The sequence below is a fragment of the Lineus longissimus genome, chromosome 3, assembly GCF_910592395.1.
Source record: "Lineus longissimus chromosome 3, tnLinLong1.2, whole genome shotgun sequence".
Taxonomy (NCBI): domain Eukaryota; kingdom Metazoa; phylum Nemertea; class Pilidiophora; order Heteronemertea; family Lineidae; genus Lineus; species Lineus longissimus.
The window spans coordinates 7,563,740-7,585,834 of NC_088310.1; the positions used below are offsets into that span (position 1 = coordinate 7,563,740).

Here is a 22,095-nt window from a genome sequence, read left to right on the forward strand (position 1 = left end):
GTTTTATGAAAATCAAGGCCTATATGTTGTCAATTCACACTGCGCCATCTATTAAGGAAGTCGTAACTAAATTTTCCAAAGATTTTGCTGTGGTTACTCGGATTAAATCAGCTTTATTTCATTCGCGTTATGATTTGTGTGTTTCCTTAGATGATAATTGTGTGATGCCTGACACACAGAAGGCGTAAGTATTTACTTTTAACTGATTTGATTCGTGAAATGTAGTGAAAACAGCGTTGACGTGTGACGCAGTTTCCAGCTGGCTATTGTACTTGTACTAATGTAGTGTAGTGTATGTACAACAGTGTATTGGTTAGTGTAGGCCTATATGTGTATACCATAAGACATAAAGTGGTGTCCAGCATAACTTGACTTGAGGTGAAGGTCCCTTTTTGGACACTCGCTCTTTTGCCCCCATTATGTTTTTCTCTTCAAAGAAGACGTTTTAACTACAATACTAATAATAGGCCCTTTTTCCAGATACGCCGGAATACCGTATACCACCTGGGGACGGCAAAACAAACTACCTTTACAATAGGTTTTTGCGGTCTTTTTTTATCGTGAAGATCTATAAAGATGGTTTGTTTTGCCAACCCCAGGTGGTACCAGCGTATCTGGCAAAGGGCCTATTGAAACGGACAGATGATACCATTTTGGCCGCATATTGTAAGGCTACACATTGTATCCCTATTGAAAAATGCGAACTTTTCATATCAGACTTGTACATGTAAGTACAAATGAGATAGTAAAATCCAGTGTGTCTCATATAGTATTGTCAGTCATTAGCTCAGTCAGGGGTATCCTGCTTTATCATGTTAATTGTCAGGTGTTGAATAGATAACTGGAAATGTAACAAATGGTAATTTGTACCTACTACCTGTCACTCAGGGAAGGTCTCATAGTGTTCTTTAATCGGACCAGAGAAGCAAAAGGACTATATACAGACGTCTAAAATGTTTTGGACAACTGACCTAGTGTTTTTCCCTTCAGATCTTTGACATGTTTGAGCTTCTTGTACATGTATAACAATATGTCTTCAAAAGGTTTCATGCGCTTGGCTGATGCATGTTTGACTGTCATTGTATGATGTGGATGTGTTGTGAATTTTTCCTCAATGTATTGTAAACTTACATTTTGTATCACACATTTGAACATGGAGAGGCCACTTGACCGTCTTATTCAAGAGTTTATGTGCAAAGGTCATATTTTTACCCTCTAAAAATATACCACGATACACTTTTAAAATAAGAAAACAGGTCAATTAGGTAATTTTTCTGTCATTTTGTACGAAGGTGACAGACATGTGACTGGCAAGGACCTTGCTGCCAAGTTTCTCATCAGTCAGGAGTTTAGAATATAAAGTTCTATTTCAAACATCAAATTCCTGGGATAAATTTGGAGATCTCCAGTGCAGCCCAAGGACAGAAATTCCTGTATATCACAATGAGACCTAGTCATAGCATTCATTGGAAATATTCATCAAATTCACCATGCCCAGATCAATCACAACCATGAAACCTTGATACCAAGGTATTGTATTTTAATGTTTTTACTCAGGTAGGCCTGGGAAAATGTAGGCTAAGGAAATATTTACCTTCATCAACATAGGCCTGTGTCTTACAAATTCTTTGGTCTTTAGGCTATTCAAAATCATGATATCTTCTTGCTCAATCTATTTTACTCGCTTAAAACATGTGCATGTTCATGTCCGACATACATGTAGAATGTAGATTTTATTAACAGCAGACTCAGAATAAGAATTCTATTAAGAGAATGAAATTCTGATGCTCATCGCTATAAAACAGTTCCGACTGTTTGGCTTCTGAAATGTCTGAGATTTTTAATGTACTATCGTATTGAAATATGATATTTGAGGTAATGTGTGAACCTGTTGCATACAACCATTGAGTATTTCTAGAACGTTTTTATTTGGTTGGTTGAGATCTCGACAGAGTACCTTACTCTAAGGTACTTTGAACAGTCAGTCATACAATAGCCAACTCTATGAATGCAATGTACGAAACTGTGTAATGTAATAACCCTGGGTTGCCTTTCTCTAACTAATTCATTGTTCATGACTAAATGATTGGCCAGACACAATGTCCGTCTGCATCATGTATGAGTGATGCATACATTTTTATATGATAGTTATTATGATTGCTGTCGGCTGCATTCAGTCATTCACTACTACTAGTACTAGTTCCAAAAATAAATAAGAACTAGCCTTTATGTTGAAATTCTTGCTACTATATGACTACTATACGATAGTATAACTCCTTGTAGAGCAGCTTCTTGGAAGTTCATTCCTTATTCCTGCTATTCCTGCTGCTGTGGAGTGATTTCCGTGTAAGTTGATTACAATAACAACAAGCTTGAACAATCATTTGGAACCGGAAGTTGCATCTTTTATTGACTACACATGCACTTTCTCAGCTTCTGTTCACAAAGTTACATTGACCCTCATCTCAATCAAAGTCATTTAGGGACACTTTTCCTCAGATGTTATTTTTCTGTAGCCGGTCAGTCTGATTGACTGATCTTTACAAAAAAACTTTTATCTGACATGTTTGCTTTTATGTATACAAGTGAATTTGCTCAGGGGATATGATTTAATTGTTCTCTCCCCTGTAATGTCAATATTTAGTTCTCATATCTGCTCCTATTCATAAAGCAGGAATTTAAAAACTTCATTAGAACTTCTATTATACAAAAAATGTAAGTGCACTTAACCAACAAGCAAGTTTGGACTTGTACTCCCGCGTGCAGCTTTCCTGAACTAGAGGCATGTTTAATATCATGTAATGTTGACTCCCATTACGAATTTAGAGGTCAGACTTATTTGGACATCGACTTGATTGGCTGTTCATTCAATAGCCATCCCTCAGGAAATTTCCCTGTTAATTACATGTTTAGGCTACTGAACCTTTTTAAAATCAAAAGTTGTTCTTAGTTTATGAAATGTTTTAAAAACATCAAAAGAAGGATCTGAATATCAATCAACAAATACATGCATCCTCTTTTGAATTCCCATGTTCATGAATGAGGGATTAACTTAGGGGTAAAAGTTCCGCCAAGGGTGTGGGGATATTTGGACATGCTAAACATGCCAAAGCCGGATGACTGCCAATTTGATCATTTGGTATTATCCAATGTGTGGGATACAGGCCATTTAAATCATTACAATAAACCGGTTGGGTTGTGGGTAAACCAGGGCAAATTCCAGGTATAGTGGAATATGAATCACTGGACGAGTTCCAGTTGGTGCCAGTCAAGGTTGGCGGGTAGAGTAATCAGACCAACCACCCAAAAACCAGGTGGCCTATTTTTAGCTCTTAGTCTTTGTTCTTCTTCCTTGTTTCCGTGAAATATCGCCATTGGTCTGGATATGTAAATCTTTGTGAGTAAACAGGTGTAAGTGTAATAAATATCTGGCATGGAGGTGAATTAAGTGATTCATTTGATCATTCACCAGCTTGGAGTAAAATGCAGACTTATACAATTTGAATTTGACAATAGTAGTGATTGTGGAAATTTTAAGGCTGGCGCTTAGTTTTATAAATTCTGAATGTTTTTAAGGCAGTATGCCAGTGGAAAATGACAGGATGTGCTTTCACGAACAACGGGAAGGTGTAAAACGTGGATACTCGGATATCAACGATGGAGCATGCGCCTATTCTGTATTCAGTGACGGCACCTGGTAAGCTCTCGTAATTGAATAAGTTTGCTGGGAGCCTGGACCTGATTGGTGGATTACAATTTTTCTGAGGGTACTTAAGTGTTGAAGTTTTTGCGGACGCGTGCCGTTGTTTTGTACTGGTTGCTGGGTGCGTGCAGTGTTTCTCAGCCACAAAAATTCGATGGGAGAAAAATTCCAGTCAGGCCTGTTTTTTCAGAACCATTTCTCTCTTCTGCCCCTGAGCTCAATTACATACTTGGACCTGAAAAACTGCGGAGAACACAGCCATTTGCCTCACGCCAAATCCATGCATGTCCAGATCCTGCTTCTCACTCTGCCCTCTCATGAATGCGATAGAAGAAAAGTTGATAACTTGGCCACGTAATAGTATTCTAACAACAATAGGCTACATCATCTAACCACATGTCGGCTCTACATTGTCTTACATTCTTTATAGGTTGTTCACATTCTTATCTGTTTTTCTTTGCAGGGCTGTTGTAGAAGAAGCTCAGAAGAAAACGAAAGCTGAAAAGCTAAGGAATGAGAGCCGTCAGTCAAGCAGAGAGGGTAGTCCTGTCAAATACCATCCACTTAAGTTTGGAGAACTAGTGGTGTTAGGGTAAGTTCAAAGTACAGTAGAACCTCAGAGTTGCAAAATGAATCTTGTCAAAGATCCACAAGGATAAAAAGCTATGAATGAATGCAGATATGGAGGAGGAGTGATGTTGATGATGCATTGCCACTGCATCGGTCAAAACGAAAGTGATTGCTGCGTAGTGGGCTCACTTGGGTCTAGTCGGGTTAAAAATCAGGACAGCGTGATGTACTTCATTCAAGTCCGTTAAATGTGCAATTTGATGATGGGAAGTAACACTGAAGAGTGGAAGGTGACTGGGCAACCAGTGCAGTAGCTTGGTTATTCAAGTACATGTAGAGTTTTATAGCAACAGTCAACAACCACTGCCTTCGACTGCGAAAAGATGATGATGATGATGACTACCCCAAAGAGAATGACCAGTAAATCACCAGTTTTGAATAAATGACTACAGTAAATCATTCGTCATCCGTGCATCTGTGCTCATGACCCACCACAGGTCGGAAATTAATATACCACTGCCAGTTGTGTTAGTGACATCAGATCCTGTACTTGTGATTACTATTGGATGTGTTGTCTTTTGACTTGCAATCAGTGCAGCCAAAGGAGTGATCCGTCCGCAAGCTGACTATCTTCATTCCTTCATTGCCATGACAACAGCGGGATCCATGGGATATTTTAGACACCTTGTGGCATTTCTGACAGGTGCTTGTTATGTTTTAACCCATTATTACTTGTAATTTAGTGAGATTAATTGCTTTGCGGTACAGTATGATAGGCTAATTTTTGAAAAGCGCTTCTCGAAACGAGTGTTTTCTGGTACATCATGTAGATGCGATCTGCGACATAGCCATGAAAAACATGGCTATTGCGATTTATCATTTACCAAGTGGCAGAAATTGCTCATATGGAGGCTCTGAGAAGGCCTGCTTATGTACCAACCAGCTTGACCTCGAGACTGACATCAGACAAGGCTCGTCTGCCTTAGGATGGTAATGGTGGGGGTAGGGCCTGTGCGGCATTATAAATTTAGCTACATGTTTGCAGCCTGCCACCTTGGCAACAGTCAAAACTAATCTGAACTGGGAATGAGACTCTGAAGCTGAAGCACTCACACATGGAACCAAACCTTTGATTTGTTAGCCCTGTGCGTTTACAGGTGCAAAACATGAAAATCACAGATCTGCATTCACCTTCCACTCCGAGCTAATGAAAGTATCATGCTGAACAGAATAAGTCCTCAGCCAGAAATAATCAATTAGCATTCGCTGCAGAAAGAAGCCAGGTGATTTGTGCTGCATTAGCTTTTACAGAAAAACCCTGAGTAGGCAACACATTGGGGATTGTAATAGCAGGAGTTCTGCTGTTGCTGGTACATGTAAGATGTGAGTGGTGCAATATCAACCCAGACTTCCTCCCTCAAAATGTTCAGGTTTTTAAGTGGTAGTAGTGTGATTTCCTCAAACAAGTTATAGCTGTCTTGTGGGACATGACAGCAGAAGTATTCCATATCTTCCAATTTGATGATTTTACCCATGTTTGATATTGCCACGTGTGTAGTCATCGTATGAATCATGGATGTCACACTCAATCATCTTTTTCAATGATCAGAGGAGCCATTGGCGTACTGCCGGCTATCAAGATTTCATTGGCCGACACCCGTCAACACGTCCTGATGACTATACATGCCACAGTCTGAATCATACAAGTGATACGGAGGTAAATCTCCCCATCGTCATGCCAACCTCTCATTCTCAAGTGAGTCACCAACGGTTACTGGGGGAGGCGGCAGGATGGGTAGCTGTGTCAACGTCAGTCCCCAAGAGAATGGCTGGATCAATCACGCCCAATGATGCCTGAAAAAGCTCCCTTTCTCATTTGCATTGAGTTTAGTGATCTATCAAATTGATCATAGTCGTGACACAAGTCTGTGTTACTATTTGTATCATGCACAGGATCACGGAAGGTCATAGCACAGTCTCTTAGATGAATATAGATGAATTGCCATGAAGTTTCTCTCCATCTCTAGTTACATTGTAACACTGCTGGATTCCACACAAAAGATGGGATTGATCCCAGGAGAGAACCAGAATTGTATTTTCTGGATGCAACAGTGTGGCTTTCAATTAAGGAACTAAATATCTTTGTGACAGATCTTAGGAAATAAAGGAATGGAGCACCTGGCACTACGATCTGTTGAAATATTCAGTTGGGAACAACTGAATAGGTCAGGGGGTCAGGTGTTACTAAGATTATTCACACAAAAAGAATAACACGATCCGTTCTCTTCACGCTTTGTTGTATTTTCATTATTCATGTTCCAACATGCTCTGGAGTTCCCGCCAAACATGAAATAATCAAGATGTAATATTATAGTTCAACAAAGCATGTTCTCAGGTGTCGGGGTCAGCAGGTTCAGAACTTTTGCCTGAATAATATGGCCCGGGTTCTCTGAAATGAGCATATCTGAGAAATCATCAACTTGACCCCCCTAGGCTTTCCCTTCCTGTAGATGGTTCTCTGTGAGACACAACCTATGTGGGTGCAACCACCAGCCAGAAGAATTAATGTTTCATCTGGTCGAACATCTGTTAGGAAGCAAGGGTGTCTCTTTGTTGGTGGCTCCAAGAAGTGATTGGTGGCATCTCCAAACAGTTTGTAACCTTGGTTGAACCAGCAGAACCTTTTGAACTCCATGTGACATTGTATGTAAACTCTGTGTTTGAAGATACAATATCTTTGAGCAATCTGACCTACCTATCGGTTTTCCTTGCCGGGCTACCAAGGAAACCATTGCTCTAAACCTTCTTGATTGGATGTTTCAAGAGCATGGACAGAGTATCAATATCATGGCTTCTGCAGCAACCTTGAGAGAAGTGATAATTCCTTTGTCACATGGCATGTTGGACATCAACTTCGGCCAATGGGCAATGTTGATGACAGTGCCACTCCACTTGATTCAATTACTGGCTTGTCCAAATGCCTCAAGGGCTCTGTAACCTAATGTGGTAATTACATGGTCATTGAAAGCAAAGAAAAGAACAGTTTGAATCACAGTGGAGGCCATCACTGGAAACCACTGACCCATATGTCCTGTTTTCATTTTAAATACTTTGGTTCAAAAGTTAGCAAAGGTGACCAATATTTTAACATAGCTGGGGACAGCAGTTGGGCAATTAAATTAATTTAATTAAATTAAATTAAATTACCATATTTTATAGTGCCCTATACAGGTAAAACTAGAGCTAGCGCTCTAAGGCACTTTACATTGGTAAAACACTGGTGTAAAACATAAGAAATTTAAAACAATGGTAATAAAGGAAAATATAAAAAAAACTAGAGCATTTTACATTAGTAAAACATTGGTGTAAAACATAAGAAATTTAAAACAATGGTAATGGCAATCTGAAAAAGCAGGAAGATGCACTTGCAATTATCCAGTGTGTTCTCCGGAATCCAAAAAACCCTTTATAATCCAAACTATCACATTATAAGCGTGCAAAATTTCTCTTTTCAGATACAATGGCTCCTTGCCCGAGGGTGACAAGGGAAGGCGGAGGAGTAAATTCACGCTCCACAAACGGGTGAAGGCCAACGGTGTCAAACCGTTAAAGAAGCACATCGTCAAGAACCCTCAAGCATCACAAGTAAGTGGCACCCGCTCTTCAAAAGGAAATCATATTGGTTTCCAGAGAATAGACCCATGATCTTGTTACTGGAAAATCGCTACTAAAGCTGGGAATCACTGAACTGCTCAGATTGGATCAGTTGGCAGAATTGGGATAACTTGAACTGTGAAATTTTGTTAGCTCGAGAATGTTTCATAAAAACATTCACTGTTGTTGATCATGACCATACAGGAACACAATCTGTATTGATAGTTACTTAAATCGATCTCATCAACATTGGAGTTCTCAGCACGTGGCTACATGTATGTCGTATCGCCTGACAATTCGGTTGCTGATTGCTGGAATCTATCTCAGTATTTGTAAACAATAGAATAGAAAATGAGCTGCGTAATTACTATTGCAACATCAGCCAACATTGTTATATATTGCATGTTACGTTCTGCATTGTATAATGATACACTGCTGGTTTCATGTATTTGTGCAACTCACGGTACCCAACTCACAGCCTCCTGCTGAACATTGGTGTAAAATCAATACAGCTCCCGTTGAAAACAAAGAACAGACTCCCAGCCTTTGAATTGGCATTCTCTTCATTTTGAAAGAGTTCTAATTGCTTTAAGATTTCAAGTTCTAGCCAAAATTGTGGTTCCTGTGGTCAACCCTTAAAAGACATAGCCTGATTGACCACATGTAGAGCATCGGCCCATCGAGGACCTCTGCCTAGCTCTCTGCTAATGGAAGTCTGCGTAGCAATCTAGAGCCAGCCTTTCTACAAACATATTGATCAACAAGACAGCTCCTCATAGTCTACAATAGCAGTTGGTTATGCATTCATGATGACTCGATGAGCTATTTCTCTATTGCCATGAGAGTCCTTACTGGCAGCTGTTTTGTGTTCATTCTGAAATGGGGTGTTGTTGGGTTCCACCCTTCAAGATGGTAAGGATGGTGACTGTTTGGGAAGATATGCTGCATGTGATTAGCAAAGTTTCACATGCGTGAACTGCTGTACAGTTGTCCCCGTTCAGGACAGCTAGATCTAGCTATTTCTATGAAACTCCCCAATATTGAAGTTTTCATTCAAAAAGTAACATTCTCCAAGATCACTTCCCATGCCTTGCTTTAGTCTTCCTTGGTAGCCGAGCATGTTGATTAGCCTCAAAGTGCCCTGGTTCATATGTCAAAACACCATCAACCTGCTAGCTGGAAGCTGGCCACTTTCTGCAGGTGAATCAACTCACCTTGATTGCAATCTGATGAGATCTAACTCATCGCACTGACCTTATTGCCGAGAAAAAGTTAAGAGAAACATATTTCAGTAACCTGGCCACTTTCTGCTGGTGATTCACTGCTGTTGAAACATGTTCTGTTCGGAGTTCCCATAGAGGGCGCTTCAAATTAAGCGCTGTCCACATGAGAGCCCAAACCTGGAATATTGAGATATTCTAAAAGCATTGTCCAAACTTTTTGATGCATTTCATCAATACCGAACAGTATCTCCTGCTCCTCCATCTGTTCACTGATGGTAACATGACACCGGTCCCAAACAGTTCCTTGCTCTATCTTTTCACTGATGGTACCATGACTCAGATCATTGTCCCAAACAGTTCCTTGCCTAGCCATTTGATGGAAGGCTACTCATGAGCTCTTTCAGATAGTACCAGTTTCAGACATGAGAAAAATCACACATTTTTTACAGATGATTCATCGAAAGTGTAGGGGGTACACAAATCATGAAAACCAATTTGTTATCCCGACCCACGCACCTTTTTTCTTCAGAATGGTACTCCCATATATACCTGCTTGTCACAGGACAAGGCAATGAATTACTTTCCCTTCTCACTGCCGAGACAGATGAATTATCCAAACCTGCAAATGTCCCAAATTCTGATTGACGATGCAATATATTTGGTCGGGACATCTCCGTTTTCCGGCGTCGTGATCGTTTGGTCTCAAATATTGATTAAACGCATACAATTTTGCGCTGAGAAAGTCTCGCCCAACAACGAATCAATAGAGTAAGGAGACAAAATAGTTATTACCTTGGAGATCGGGGTAAGTGTTATGTACACACCTCAAGAGCCATTGGACCTCGAGTTTGGTTTTAACCCCTCGTGATATGTTTCGATTCCTTTTGTCAACTGTGACTTTGATCTCCAACTGGGAAATGATATAATATAGATGAAGATGCCTTGCTTATTTTCAACAAAATCCAATCTGAAGGTCATATTCTGTACATGAAGAATTAAGAATAAACCAACTCTGAGTACGTGTGAGAGCTCAAGGGAAGTTTTTTTCATGCCAATATCAAAAGCAGTTCACCTGCACGAAGCAGTATAATTGCGGTTTTGATGATGGCTTGAAACTGAAAGCATTTTTCCTGGTTGTTAATGCAGGTGCGCTATCAACTATTGCGGCTATTAAGAGAGCGGTTTGAGAATAAGCCAGATATTTTGATGCTGTCTGACGTCTGTGAATACTTTAACCCTGAAAGTTTAAGGGATCAGGCTGTTTTGACTCAAGAGATAATTTTGGCCATTTGGGCTTTGAATTAGATTTGTGAAGTCACTGAGAAGTTGGTATGAGACCTGTGCTCGTTTTAAGTTCTGCACTTCATTTCAAAATACTGTTCTTAAATACCTTTCGTGTTTCTTCAACATCTCGGCGTTTGACGATCACACAACTTGTGCAAAAGACAAAGTGGCCAGGGAATAGCAAATCCAGTTTAGCCAATGGTCTAAGCGAGGAGACTTTAGCATGCACTTCTAATTGGGTTTTCTCGGCTAGGCAAAGTAGAGACAGCAGATGTGTCTCCAGTCCCCATGAGGGTCATCAGCACTTTTGACGGTCAATACGATTCAGGAGCCACCTGGTTAGCCTTCTCAATTCGATAGTTCTTTATCCAAAGCTCCTATAAACAGAAGGTGACTTGTCAATTCTCTCGTTGGTCTTCCTGATCTAATTGCTGAAGTCAAGCCAGGTCATTTTGCTGTGGATAATACAAATTGGTCCTGGAAGATGTGGTACAGAGCCTGTGGAGTAAATGTTGCTAATATTGCAAGTTTTCTGACTTTGGAACCTTTGGAATTATGAAGGCAATGCATAAGAATAATCTAAGAATTCAGTATTCTGTTGGGGCATTGGACTGTGTTCCTGATAATTGATTTCAGCAAATCAATAAGTATGGATTCATTTCTTAATGTCGCATTTTGGTCATGGTGAGGCCTCGTTGCTCAGTAACTTATCATAGCTTAGAAGTAATTTTTCGAAGGTCAGAGTATTCATTGAAGTTGTAACTCAGCAAGAATACGTAGTCAGCTCGGCAACTAAGGATGGGAATCGATTAATCGTTGGATAAGCTGTAAATTACTCCGCTAATATTGCAAGGTTAATGGCGTCTTACAGATAATCCCCTATTGATTTGTTCTAATCCGTATCGATTAATTTGTACCACTGATAGATGGATTGGATGCAAGCTCTGGTAACAGGCTCTTATGCGTGAAACCAAGACCTTTTCAAGAGTGTCTCCTCCGAGTCTTTGCCTCGATCTTGAAATCGAAAGAACTGATGCGATTCCACCAGAATGATAAATAGCCCTGCTCCAATCTATTCCTTGCATGATTTATGGTAGCAATCCTCCCTTTTTTGCATCACCAACTGTAAACAAATTGTTTATTGATTTCGGTTGGGTTAGGTAAAGAAGGTGGTGTGCGCCACCTCAATTGTTCACAACCAGTCAAGGTTCAATCTTTCTGTCTCAATTTGAGAACTTGTTGTTTTCTGTGAAGTTGATGAAAATTCATTGAAAAACTTGCTGCAGTATTTGCATAGTTCTTCTTAATCATGACGTGACATCTAAGATGACTGCTTTAACAATTGCATGGAATCGTTTATCTCACAATGCAATATCTTCCCATTGGAACTGCATGTTTCTGTGGATAGGCAGGCTCTGCACTCTTCCCAGTATCAGGCTGTGAGTAGGACCAACTACTGATATGACTCAAGGCATTTCTGGTTAATAAATCCTAATCATATTTTATGGTTCTCGTTACAGGCTGTCCAAGATAGTGTGTGTCACACTGTCTCTTATACCTTGTCCAGGAACCAAGCGGTGGTGGTGGAATATGAACATGACGATGACACAGATATGTTCCAAGTAAGAGCGGTTTCCGTACCTTGAACCAAAAGCTTTGATAGAAGTGTGATGAGGGCCCCATGCACCATGTGTCATTAGGGCCCATCCTTGTTGATCAGGGAAAACCCTACAGCCTGGAAGTTATTTGTTACTGGTTAACATTCTTTAAAATATACTGATAACAGCTAATTGCTCTTATTTACCCTTAGTTAAGGCCTTCAGCAGGATATTTTGGCCTAATATCTAATTTCTGTGCAGTTTTCCCTTATCCCCCCCCCCCCCCCCACCCATAAACTAACCAATCAGAATAGAGACGATTATTCCTGACGCTAATGAATTGATGACAATTCTTCCCCACATTGGCAGTAATTAACCCCTCACCAAATTGAATTTTACCAATCGTAATTAGCACCTCGGTGAGTTGATTAGGGATTCCGATGACTATGTCTTTTGTAGTCTGCTGGTGGTGCAGTGGGTTTAATTGACAAGCTACGAGCTAATTGCGGGCGATTGGGAACTGCAGTACCATCAGCAGGTAGTGTTATACCACCTAGGCCGCCTGTGTGGCTGGTTCCGTTTTCTCATCATCATCACCAGGCGTCTCGTCACTTGTGTTTTTGCCTGAAGCACTCCAAGTGCTATGCAGACAACAGAGGGGCATCACCGGATTGCTCCGTTTGATTACTTGCCAACCCACGCCTCAGAAAACGTTACTACAGTGGAACCTCCCTTTAGCGGGCACCTCTCTATTAAGGACACCCCCTCTTTTTGGTCAAACCAACAGAGGGGGTCGCTGGATCGGCCTAAGGGATTACTTGCCAACCCACTCCTTAAAAGATATTAGGTCTACTAGTACTCTGTTTTTGGCTCAAAAATGTCAGGGTGCCAAATTTGCTCTTAACCTTGTGATGTAAGTTGGCATTGCCAATGGACAGGAAATATTGTTGCTGATAACCCATACAGTTAACTGTTATTGCCAGCAAATATCGGTAATGGTCTAGCATTGGTAGCAATAATTCAGTAGGTGCTGTCAGTGTTTTATGATAAGAAGACTGGACGTATGAACACTCTTGGTCAGCCATTTATAACTTTTATAACTCATTATGCAAGATCGGCAGTTTTGAAATTGCCGTCTTTGTTTTTTTCACGGGAATACATCAGGTCACGCTCGCGTCGAGTACCTCTCATGCCGAACTAGAACGCCGCAGTTATCTCATGACATCCAAGAGCACTCAACTAATATCCTCAAGTACACTTGACACACTTGAGAAATTAAAAAATAGCATTCATCAGACATGATATTGCTCTTATAGCAGGTCCTGTGAGAATGATGCTGGACAAAGACAATATTGCGGCTCATTTGCATCTAAATTGCGCCATAAAATTGCAGGATGTGGGTCGTGATATTTGTGAAAATGATTGTCAAGTCAAATGATTTTCATGTTAATAATTTCTTCAGTGTCACATTTCCATATTTGGCATCAATGACCAAAAATACTATGCATTTTTTAAGTGTTTACATGTTTGTAGTGGATTTCAACCTTGCCAATTAGTCTTGGATAACTGTTGTACCCTTTCTCCTATTTTGGACTTCTTATGCTTGTCTTTCTCTTTTTCAGATTGGACGATCCTCAGAGTCGCCCATCGACTTTGTCGTTCTCGACACCGTGCCTGGCGCCCAGAAGGCCGAGGACTGTGCCGTCACGCAAAGCACGATATCACGCTTCGCCTGCCGAATATTAGTGGACAGGAATCCGCCCTATACAGCTAGGATTTATGCTGCTGGGTTTGATTCTGCTAGGAATATATTTTTAGGGGTGAGTGTCAGTGTCTCGAGGTGATACATGTAAACTCTTAAAGACCTATGCCGTTCATTACATATTTGAAATGTGTAAATTGAATTAGGCAATTTCCAATTGCTGGGGACTATGTAAGCTTGGTGTTCCTAATAAGGATATAGGCCAGATGAACGCTGCCTTTAATGAATTGCTAATCTAATCCAGTCCTCCCCATTGCTTTTGAAGAGCCAGAGTGCTGGAGATAACAATGTCTGTTACAATGAGTTTTGTTTGCCTTGCCCGAAGCATTCTTTAAGTTCACCGCTATTTTGAGCTATCCTTTTCTGGGCTGTCAGGCTTTTAAATCATCGATTGTTACTGCAGACATCCAGTTTCTGAAAACCATTCATTCAGTATTCGTCTTCTCAGACCAAGTTACTCTTTCCATTAGGATGTAGGCACAAAAGGAACATATCTGGCCCCCTCATTTAACTTCCAAGGACATTGTTTGCTCTTTAAACAATTGGGGATCAAACTGGGGACTTCAGAGGTGACAGACACTGATGTTTCCACTGTGCCTCTCTGACAATCCCTCCTTTCTTGTTGCCTGTTAATACAAAGATCACCAGCTTTTGACCTTACAAAAGTGCTGACGATAGCCCCAATGGGTTTTCCATTAATCAAATACAGTAGAACCTCTCTATTAAGGACACCCTCGGGACTGACAAGTGCTGTCCTTAATAGAGAGGTGGCCTGATTAGAAAGGTCAAATTGAATGGAAACAACAAATTTGGGACCAAAACTAGTGTCCTTAATAGAGAAGGTATCCTTAATAGAGAGGTGTCCACTAATGGAGGTTCTACTGTACTGCGCATTTTAAGGGGGATTTCCACAACATTTGGGAATAAAACTCGATATCCTCGTCTCGTTGAGAAACTTGACTGGCAAACGACCAAAGTGGTCACCGATTAATGACCTGCTGACCTGTTGTTTGGCCTAATCATGTTATCAGGTGGTTTTAGTTTTAGTGAAATTGGCAATTCCACATTTGGGATTTGGTGTAGAACAGGACATCTGTCCCCAATGTCATGATCTCCAATGATTGACCAGGTGACCAAAATACTTGACCTGTGGTAATTTCCAAGTGGTTTCTTTTGTGTAACAACACTCAAATTGTTGCGAAGTTGGCCTGAATTCAGAATTGTTCAAAATGGTACCAACATTCATCTGAAAACCTAGTGAGAGCCTGGAAAGATACGAGCACACACGTTCCACCCAAATTTACTGAGTCATTTGCCAAGAAACCTGAATCTGTATTCACACACACTCATTCCCTGATGAAACGAATGCACTGTTGTGCATTTGATAGCGCGCATCATCAGAAACTAATTGTCGCTGAATGTCTAAATGTTGTCATTTGAATTGACACCAAGAAAATTAATATCGTAATGATGAAACTTCGTTTGCTATACGTTCAGGAGTTCATAGTAGAATTTGTCTTCAGATATGTGGCTTAGTGGTGTAGTTAAGAAGAAAAAACACTTTCGTGATTTCTAGATCGATAGCATCAACACAGATGATTGTCTTTATTCAGACTCTCCTTGGGGACTCTCCTCCTGACTCTCAGTTGGTTCCGCACCTTTTGGTGAAAATCGTGGTCCATAAAGGATTGTTTGCCTGGAACAAGGAACCGCGCTATCGTAGCAGATCTGAAGCCATGGTGGCATGCATCTCCTGTTCATGCACTTTAACTCGACGCCAGCAGCATGTCCTGTGTAAGAGAATTCATCTATCTGTAACATAGGGAAACTGACAGACGTATTGATCGCTGCTTTCATACCTCGATCAGTACTTGCCAACAATTTATTGATCTGTTGATAAAGCTTGAGTGTTTTTCTGCAACATGTTAAAAGTCTGGTTTGTCTCATGTGATATAAGTGACGGCGGTTGATGTTGGGAATGATAAAAACGGAGTTTCAAGGGATTTGAAGTTACTATCTTTTTTCTCATGAAGTTTACCATTGTGTCCCTTCTTGATTACCCCTTTTCCACTGAATAACGGTGTGTCCTGGGAGTTGGGTAGTTTTCTATGACCTCCTTGTCTGAAAACTCCACCCTTATGCATATTTAATGCATGCAATCAGAGACACATTCTCAGTCCCACTTCAAACTAATAGCCCGTTACAATAACAATCGTTCTAACAGGAACCATCATATTGCATGATTGATTTATGACGTTTAACAATCACATGGCCTGACACACCCTGTAGAATAAGTTCCCAACTGACAGCCGGCGAAGTGAACTACCCCAACCATTTGTATGCTGAAGTGAAGTGAGCACATTTTTCTGAATCACAGTTGGCCAGTCTTGATCAGAATTCACAAAGACTGCTATGAATATCGAGGCATCATTTAAAAGCAGTTCTAGGGCTATTTACATAATCTTGACTCTGACCGGGTTTTTGATGGGGTCTCCTGCATCCTGGTTCAATCGTTGCTATACCTTGAAGCTGTATGGTTCTTGACCTCTGTTCATGAGCTTGGAGTTGTGAACTTGCAAGTTAACTTGCAAGTATTAAGAAGTGACTGACGTCTCACGTCTGACAGATACAATTCAGCCGAGCATGTTCTGTATGTGTGCCAACCGAGCGTGGGCCTGTTCAAAGCAGAATTTCTCCCTCTTGGTATGAAATTTAATTTGCCCTAGCCTACTTACCATGTTTTGATATCTATTATATTCTGTGTTTTTGTTTCTTCAGGAAAAAGCTACTAAGTGGTATAATAAAGACAATGAGATTGATGGCCTAACTACCAATGGAATTTTAGTTGTTCGGCCAGTGGGCGGCTTCACGGAGCAATCCAAACCTGGACTATGGAGAGAAGTGTCGGTCGGAGGTGGTATTTATACACTCAGGGAATCACGATCTGCGCCTAAAAAGAGCAATTTAGTAAGTAAAAGACAGTTGGCCGCGCCTTCACAGACAACACCTTGCTCTTACAGCCCACTCCCACGTTACACTGTGTCACTAAGAGCTCGATAATTGGTTGTAGTATCTTTCGAGGCTATTCATATATCTGCTCGGGTGATGATGGCGCTAACGGGGTCATTACTGGCCGGTGCTTCTGGTGATGGGCAGATGGCCTGAGGACTAATCATTAATCAATCGGGATGAATGTCATTACATGCCTGGCTTACTCCACCCTTCAGGTTATCGCCTGACTCAACTGAATAGTTGCCATCATTATCCAAAGGAACAATTGGAGATATGGAGATGGGTGCAGACGTTCTGTTGCAGCACCTGTAACCCTTGGGACCCTACCACTGCATAATAATTACTCTGAGATAGTTGCTATCATTATTTAAAAGACCTATTGCATTATCAAGGGCATTATTACCAAGCACCCCAGTCACCTTCCATTCTACAGTAGCAGTTCCAATCATTGAATAGCAAGTAAAATGGAAAAATGTCCATAGTTGCATTCAGGACACCTCTGCCTCAAGGATAGCTTTTTTGGCCCTAGGGCGTCCTAGGCCCACATTTTTGTTGTGCTGTATGTACTCTTTTGTGACTTGTAATAATCTTCGACTTCAGATTGGCGAAGAGGATAACATCCTGTACGATGGCACGCTCATTGATCTCTGTGGTGCGACTCTCCTGTGGCGATCTGCATTGGGACTACTTTCCTCACCTGTGAGTACAGTATCCTTGAAGGGGTACACGGTTAGTCCAGGAAATAAAAATGCAGTTATACCCAATCCATCAGGCAGTTGTTATGCATACGAATTTGCTGAAACTTGGTATTCATAATATTTTTATATCCGTCTACATAACAATAGTTTTGACATTTATATTGGCACGTATTTATGCGATTCGAATATTTCAATTTCCTAGAATTATGAAAGTTCTTTCTTGTACTACTTATGATTCTATATTTCAGAGTCGTCGTGAACTAGAACACAATATCGAGGAACTTAACGCGGGACGACCGCAGTGTCCTGTTGGTTTGAACACGTTAGTGATACCAAGCAAAAATACAATGACTGTGTCTGAAAAGCAACCATTTGTGTATTTAAATTGTGGCCACGTGCACGGCCAGCACGACTGGGGACAAGATACTGATTCTAATGAGAGAATGTGTCCGATGTGTCGAACGGTAAGTTCACATCTTCCTTGCGTAACTTTTGGAAGTGGTAAGGACTGGCCGTTTAAACATTTGGCTGGCGAGCGACCATCCATATCCTACGTAATTTCCAATGCATGTGTTGCCCTGAGAAACGCTCTTCTGTGCTTCTACTTAGAAAGGAGGATTTCCCGTGTTATTTCTGTCGTGAATTTTGTTGAATTTGGATGTGTTTCGATGTTGAGTGGTGAAAATGACCCCCAGGTCCCTGATTCACCTTTGGGCAGTCAAACATACCGGTATCCTGTCTGCCCCCAGAATTCTGCTCAGGATGGACTTGCAGCTGAAGTTTTAACCTTGAAGTAGGATGTTTCAAGCCCAGTTCTTTTTGACTAGGCATCAGGAGTTAGGAATGAGGTAGTCAATACTCCACCTGTGGGGGCAGCCAAGGTGGTCAAAAAGGTTTCATCATTTTCTCTTGTTTGGTCTTTCAGAGTGGTCCGTTTGTAAAACTTCAAATGGGAAGTGAACCAAGTTTATACATAGACAATGATCCTCCTACGCACTGCTTCTGTCCCTGTGGTCACATGGCCTCGGAGAAATCTGTCAAGTAAGTATATGGGCCCACATTCTTGATTCATAGGGAGTTGTAGACTATGATGAGAGTCAGGAGGCTGTTCCTCACACTCTGCAAGAGTTGGCGTCGAGAGAACACAAGAGGTGAGAAGTTCCAAAAACTGTTGTGTGAATATCTTAGCACTTTATCCAGACACTCAAAGACTTTCGATTGACATTAGGTGCATCCCTAGAACAGCAATTGTGAAAGGTGTAACGATATGTGATTTCTTGTCTTGCAGATATTGGTCATCAGTTCCTATACCACATGGGTGTCATGGCTTCATTGCAATATGTCCATTCTGCGCCACACCACTGTCAGACCATCCAGGGTACATCAAGCTCATATTCCAAGACCACGTCGACGATTGACTATAGCTGGAATTTCCAAACGACCGCTTTGATTCTATTCATCTTGGAAGACTTCATCACGAGCTGATGTGGCCATTTTTAGCGGGACCTTCAGGAAATGGACCTTAGCCTTGTGGGCAGATGGGGCACCTGCTAAAATGTCTGCAAATGCCAACATTTGCCAAAACATGCTTTTGGTAGTGTGAAAAATATGCCAGAACTTTTGGAAATCAACAATTACAAGTAACTTGCGTCAAGTTTCAAACTATTCTTCAGGTTTCTCCTTGGCATTGACTTCCACTGCTTCTTATTTATTGAAACCTAATGGTTTTTATTGTAAAACCGAATCGCTTTTACGGTGAACCTTATGGTTTTTACTGGTAAACCCAATTGATTTTCACTCTGAAACCTAATGGTTTGGCGGGGGGGGGGGCAAAAAGGTCAGTAGACCTTAGCAGCCCTTTGGATCTGCTACCCTGTTAGTGTCGATTTTCTTCTGGCTAATTTAAATGGAATATACACTGTTAAACGGAAAGGAAAATGATGCCATTTTACTGCACTTTGTGGATTCCTATTTGATTGGTCAAAGATAACTTGGGCTACACAGTTATACTTCTGCATTTCTATTTATGATTTTCATGTGCCTTTCATTTCATGTATTTATCATGTAGCATTTCATCATTTGCTTGTACATAGTATCATCTAGTCAGTTGACTTAGTTACTTGTTGTTTGTGTAAATAAAGAATGTGCATGCGTATTACTGTGTTTGTGTATTATTGTAAATCATGTAGATTGTCCTAAAAATAGATATAGAACGTCTCGGCCAGTAATCTTTTCAGAGTATTGATAACTGGTACTTTTGGCACTAGTAAAATTCTGTAATATGAATGAAGGGCCGACTGAGCGCAAAAATCAGTTATCAGAAGATATGAAATGACTCTGTATTTTTTTGTACTTTTTGTGTTCATCAAAAACTTAAGCGGAATTTGTCTTGATAAGTGACTCAGAAGAGCCTTTTCCAAAAGCTGCGTGATCTAAAACAAAAAAGAAAAACTGTCAAAGGCACACAAAATGGGTTAATACATTTATTGGCAATTCCGGTGGTACGTTCAAATGGTTTTCCATAGTAAAAGTCACAGTGGGGCCCCATTTATGAATCTGGTTATTGTATGGCATATGCAATTAATTTTGAGGCAGTGTTTATCATTGATGAGGCATTCTGTTTATTCAATCACATAATTGTAAACTGCTGCTGAGATTAAGTCATACGTTACAGCAAGAGCAGATTAGGATTATCAGCCTAATCTCTTGTTGAGTTGAGTCTTCCCAAGTGTTGTGACGCTGACGCGTTACTGTTATCGTCTCAGCTTTTGGCATGTACAGGGTGTGAAAAAATATTCTTGCTAGTTTTAAAAATGAGTTACTTTTTCAAAAAGCAAATTTTTTTTAGATGCAGTTGCTTGCAATAAGAACTATTAGCGATAGGAATATGTGTGGGGAAAACTTCTCATTTTTGGTTACTATCCACAATGAGCCATTCAAAAAGTCATTCCGCTTTAAAACTAGCATGAGTATTTGTTACACCCTGTAGGAAGAAATCAATAAATTTGTGGACTTCTTGTTCTTGTACATGGTACAAAATATATCAAAGCTTTGTTGTTGAAATAGCATCTGTATAAAAAGGGTCGAGACTTAAAAAATGCTGTGCAAGAAATGTACAGCATTTGTGCACTGTAATTGATTAATTTCAGGGATTTAGTTGACACTACACAAAAGGTACTTGTTGATATTGTATGCCTTAATAATTTGTTTGTGTGCTTGGGTCCTGCTAATTACATCTAGTGTATGACAGGCAATCAAAGTAGTACTTAAGGTAGTTTAAGGATGATGGGGGGAAGACAGGCCCTGCCATAGTTCTGTGTACCCACAAAAGGGAATTGTGAATTGAAAAATGTAGGAGGGCTAGCTTTCCCCCTCTTCTTCAAATGGCATCTTTGGAGTGATTGTCAATATTGACCAATAGTTTTTATGGTTATCAGAACTATCACTCACTATAAGCTTTGCCCATTCGACCTTAATTGCTGTTATTTGGGTGAGGGCTAATTGTCAATTAGTTACTCTAGAAACAATAACTGTCAATCTGGTTATCTGGTGATCTGCTGTAGAAATATATACACCAGTGAAATTGAACCATACATGTATTTGGAGGTGAGAGCTATTTGTCAATTAGGACATTGGTTACTCGATAAACAAAATTGACTTACTAGGTTTTTCCAGGAACTATTACTCCGACCTTTTGGATATAATGTTCTTCATGTCAACCTTTAAGGAAGAATTGTCGCTACAAACTTGCATACATTGTGTATATACCTATTTGATGTCTTCGTGCAAGCTGAATTAACTAAAATGTGTACAAATTCCTTATTGGCCATTTGTTTTCATAGTTACCTTCTCACAACTCAGTGTCATTGACATAGTCCTTTGGCCATTAAATTATTAAGAGAATATTATGTGAACACATCATGAATTGTCTTTGTTAAGAATAGAGGACTATTTTTGTACCGCCATTTTCGGCTGTCGCACTGTTCGTTGTAGCGATTTGTATTGAGATGTTACGGTGTATTTGATCATACTGTGTACAGTGGCGACTGGTCTAAGTAAGTACATGTTCATCATTAATAGTATGTATGTAAATGAGGGATTTTAATCAATAAAACTAGACATACAATCAAAAAACTATGGTTAATTTTATTCCCTGCCACAATCAGTCCTGAGTTGTCTCCGGCTGAGGTGTCCTGTGTCCCTTTAGAATCACATCATACCAAATGCCCTGTCACAATCCGTCCAGGATTGTCTCCAGCTGAGGTGTCCTATGTCCCTTTAGAACCACCTTATACCGAATGCCCTGTCACAATCCGTCCAGGTTTGTCTCCAGCTGAGGTGTCCTATGTCCCTTTAGAACCACCTTATACCGAATGCCCTGTCACAATCCGTCCAGGTTTGTCTCCAGCTGAGGTGTCCTGTGTCCCTTTAGAACCACCTTATACTGAATGCCCTGTCACAATCCGTCCAGGTTTGTCTCCGGCTGAGGTGTCCTGTGTCCCTTTAGAAGCTCCTTGTACCGAATGCCCTGTCATAATCCGTCCAGGTTTGTCTCCGGCTGAGGTGTCCTGTGTCCCTTTAGAAGCACATC

At 40.6% G+C, this 22,095-nt stretch overlaps 1 protein-coding gene across 1 annotated transcript; it reads left to right on the top strand.

The window, feature by feature from the left end:
* The first annotated feature begins 61 nt into the window (after nt 1-61).
* LOC135485629 (E3 ubiquitin-protein ligase pellino homolog 2-like) lies at nt 62-21,623 on the top strand. The gene is made up of 10 exons (XM_064767872.1): nt 62-184; nt 4,167-4,295; nt 7,789-7,918; nt 11,955-12,056; nt 13,655-13,852; nt 16,573-16,761; nt 17,407-17,505; nt 17,753-17,968; nt 18,430-18,545; nt 18,793-21,623. Exons 1-10 carry the CDS (start codon nt 165-167, stop codon nt 18,920-18,922), a joined length of 1,329 nt encoding a protein of 442 aa, XP_064623942.1. The 5' UTR covers nt 62-164; the 3' UTR covers nt 18,923-21,623.
* Nucleotides 21,624-22,095: the final 472 nt, after the last annotated feature.